General features: G+C 42.9%; 1 protein-coding gene across 1 annotated transcript in view; it reads right to left on the bottom strand.

The window, feature by feature from the left end:
• Nucleotides 1-3296, bottom strand: part of LOC104626344 (E3 ubiquitin-protein ligase MARCH3-like) — a gene marked incomplete at its 3' end in the record, with an annotated part of 14809 nt that extends 11513 nt beyond the window's left edge. Inside the window, exon 1 of the mRNA XM_010294239.1 lies at nucleotides 2994-3296. Coding sequence (XP_010292541.1) covers nucleotides 2994-3296 — 303 coding nt within the window. The remainder of the gene's footprint in view (nucleotides 1-2993) is intronic.
• Between the last annotated feature and the right edge of the window lie 706 nt (nucleotides 3297-4002).

Raw genomic sequence — 4002 nt, 5'->3', positions numbered from 1 at the left:
TATCTAGATAAAGCAAGTGAAGTATCTTCACTGTTTCTGTTGAGATTTCCTTCACACCCACAGCTAAGCTGCTAAGAAGCAGTGATCAGTCCAGTGAAGTGAGGAGGAGAAAACATACTATCATGTTCCCTTATTTTTTTTGTCCCCTTTAGGAAAGTGAATATGTCTTTCAATAGTCAGAAATACCATTTTTTCCCTGACGGAAAATCTCTAGGAAAAAAGATGAATATGATGATTGATTCCTTCAATTTTTATACCACCTGTCATTGACCAGTTGGTGGGATATATTCTCTGCATGAGACAGGGCCTGCTGAGGAGTTACTGGATGAGTTTCTACAGACTACACTCTACAAATGACTTTATGAATACAATAGTCCCTCTTAAGCTCATCATTCACCTCCACTGAAAGGACCATTACCATTTACCATTTACCTTTTATCTAGTTCAGAGGAATCTCTGGAGAACTAATTATCTTACTAAATGAAAAGAACTTTGACTCCCCACCCCAAACACACACACACAAACACACAGACATGATGGTGCTAAAAGCAGGTGGCCACTGGTTTGTCACTCACCCAAACATTACAGCAGGTTTTTGTGAAAGATGGTTCTACTATATCTGATACACCTCCCTCCATGACCTCATACTCTAGGTAATATAGGGAGGCAGACAGGACAGTGCTTTTAGGACACAGAAGATGGGGGAATCTGATGACTTGCATCTGCTTTAGTCATGCTTTGGGAACTTTCAGATTTGCTGTACTTATTTGCCTCGGGACATCTTTGGATTTCAAAGCACTGTGTATTAAATAAGTACAAACTTCAAGGACAAACTTAAATTATACTAATAGAAATCAGGAAGTTTGACTGATATCTTTTGGCTTAATTTGTCCCTCGTATACAAGTCATTTTAGTTACTCTTTGTCTCTGCTCTCTCAACTTTAAAAGTACAACTTCAACTCCCTTCTAAACTGAAAACATACTCTTTTATAAGGTCACAAAGGACTTCAAAAAAGTTGCTTTTTTTAATGACCTTTTTTTGCAACTGCACATAATTGTTGATTATTGGACTAAAATACTGGGAGTATGGTAGCTGAGAAGAAAAAAAGATTAGGCAGTGAAGAGGTAGTAAAGAGGTAGTAAAACATTAATTAACAATGTGTACTATGTCTCAGAAATGTTCTTGCACCTGGTTCTCATTTGTCCTCAGGTGAGAAACACAAGACAGCTTTATCATTATTATTGTTATTATTATTGTTGTTGTTGCCATTACTTATTACTGCTTTTGACAAAAAGAAGTCTCACTTCATCAGGGAATGATCAAGCGACCAGCCTCCCACAGCCTGGGCAGGGTTAGCTTCGCTTTCAACTTCTTCAATCATCATTAGCTCTGAACAATGTTATGTCCCATTTGTTCAAAGCAAGCCTCACGAGCAGCTGTTGCAAGGGAACAGCTTGAAGAAGCTGGACTCTAAAATCAAACTCTTTACTTTGCGCTGCCTCAGCATCACTGCTCTTTCTTTTCAGAAGGCGAATTCAGAGTGGCATCGTCCTTGCGCCAAAACTGCAATCAAAAACTGCTTGGCGCAGCCTCAGAGCAGCTGGCCAAAAGAAGATGTCATCATCTTCACTGGAGAATGCTCCGTTGCTGACAGCCCGGGAACGTTCAACAGCGTTTCTCAAATTGGGACCAGCTTCCTGGGAGAGGCTGGAGTCCTGCTAGAAACACCAAACAAGCCAGATGCAATCGAACACAGCTGGCCTGGGCTTGCTCTGGTTAAGGCTTGTCAAGACTACAGGTCTTGTGCTAAATATGTGTCATGTATCTCTTTTTTGATGGTCCTAAGGAAGAATAAAGATATCCTTAGGCTTAGACACAAAATGTGCATGCCTAACTTAATCCAGCGTAAAGCAATTTTGATAGTCTTCAATGTGAACTGCTTACCCCTTCCCTGCACGGGCCCCTGACCCACTTCCCAGCAGCCAGTTTCATCCTACATCCTCTCATCTGTGAACAAGAGCGAAACAAGATGCCTTCCCCTGCCCCTTATTTTTAATACCCTATCTCCTTCAGCCAGTTCTGCTACAGTTTACAGGAATGATGAAGATGCACAAAGGACATTTTGTCCTGAATCCAAGCTTAGCACGTAAGCCCCTGTGTCATCAACTGGTACAAGAAGATGCTTCTCATTACTTTTGTAAAGTGTTATTATTTTTAATTCACTTTAATTCACTTTTAATTCCAACAACAACCATATTTTTTTTCCAAATTAAAATAGGGGATGAGAAAGATCATTAACAGTATAAAGATAGGGATCTTGGCTGGTTTTCTTTTTTTTTTTTCCTGAGGACAGAAAAAAAAAAAACCTGGCAAACTTCATGTAGTCACTAAAGCATCCACAGCTGCCAAAAACTGAATTTTAATTGATAAGGCAGAAACAATTGTCTAGTTCACTGTTGATTCTGGTACACAAGGAAGAGGACGCCAAACGGTCACTCACAAACAGCTAAACATACCAGACACTGAGCAAGAACAATTTGCTTGACATGGAAACAAGGCTTCTAAGGCTCCTCTGTTTGTTACCTCTCTCTTAAAAGCAAGAAAAAAAAAATTCCTGACCTGTATTTAATATGATGAATACGGACACTTGTCTCGCATTCCTCAGAAACTGTTACTTACCTCTCTTCTATCATCTACCAATCTGGCTGGTACACTAGGAATTCACTGGACACTGTTCCCCAAATCTTCACTCATGTTTACACTGAAGCAAACCCATCGAACCCATTCTTCTTGCTTGTTTCGATTTGGTTCAAAATAAGCATTTTGCTATTCCTGCCCTTTTCCTGAGCTTCTGCCCTCAACTTGCCAAGCCCAAAACTCACAGTTTGCTTTGGCTTCGGCAGAGCTGCAAAGGCTTTGTGATGCCTGTATAAAAACAAACATGATTTGCTCATTAAAGCTAAGTTTTCAGGGACGTGCCCCATGTACTCACCTCCACCAATGGCCTGGGTTTGCGCTCCACTGCAAACCTGAAGTGGCAGAGTTCACAGTAGCTGGTGTTTGAAGATGACAGCCAGTGCTCCAGGCAGCTGCGGTGAATGGTCCCCAGGGTCCCTGTACATTCGCAGGGGGAAAGCAGGTCTTCCTGACTGCTGCCCTCGTGGCAGATCCTGCACATCGGCCGGTCATTGAAGGGGCTGCTGGAAGAGGTGAGAAAATTGCTGGTCAGTATACAGAATTGTGACCTAGCCCCTTTCTCTTTCTCTCTGTATGTCACAAATTCACCTTCAATCATTTATCAGCAGTTCTGGCTAACCGGGGAGATCCCAACTGACTGGAGGTTAGTGAATGCGATGCCCATCTACAAGAAGGGCCAGAAGGAGGATCCAGGGAACCACAGGCCTGTCAGTTTGAGCTTCCAGTCAGTGCCAGGGAAGGTTACGGAGCAGATCACCTTGACTGCCATTACACGGCACGTACAGGACAACCAGGTGATCCGGCCTTGTCAGCATGGGTTTATGAAAGGCAGGTCCTACTTGACTAACCAGATCTACTTCTATGCCAAGATGACCTGCTTAATGGATGAGGGAAAGGCTGTGGATTTTGTCTACCTAGACTTTAGTAAAGCCTTAGACACCATTTCCCACAGCATTCTGCTGGAGAAACTGGCTGCCCATGGCATGGACAGGTATACTTCTCACTGGATAAAAAACTGGCTGGATGGCTGGGCCCAAAGGATTGTAGTGAATGGAGATAAATCCAGTTGGAAGTTTGAACACAAGCAGTGTTCCCCAGGGCTCAGTTCTGCGGCCAGTTCTGTTTAATATCTTTATCAATGATCTGGACAAGGGGATCAAGTGCACTCTCAGTCATTTTGCAGGTGACATCAAGTTGGGCAGGAGGGTGCATCTGCTGGAGGGTAGGAAGGCTCTGCAGAGGGATCTGGACAGGCTGGATCGATGGGCTGAGGCCAACTGTATGAGATTCAACAAGGCTAAGTG

This window comes from Phaethon lepturus, unplaced genomic scaffold (assembly GCF_000687285.1).
Source record: "Phaethon lepturus isolate BGI_N335 unplaced genomic scaffold, ASM68728v1 scaffold49429, whole genome shotgun sequence".
Taxonomy (NCBI): domain Eukaryota; kingdom Metazoa; phylum Chordata; class Aves; order Phaethontiformes; family Phaethontidae; genus Phaethon; species Phaethon lepturus.
Note: the sequence above shows the minus strand (reverse complement) of the source record. Positions and strands in the feature narration are given on the sequence as shown.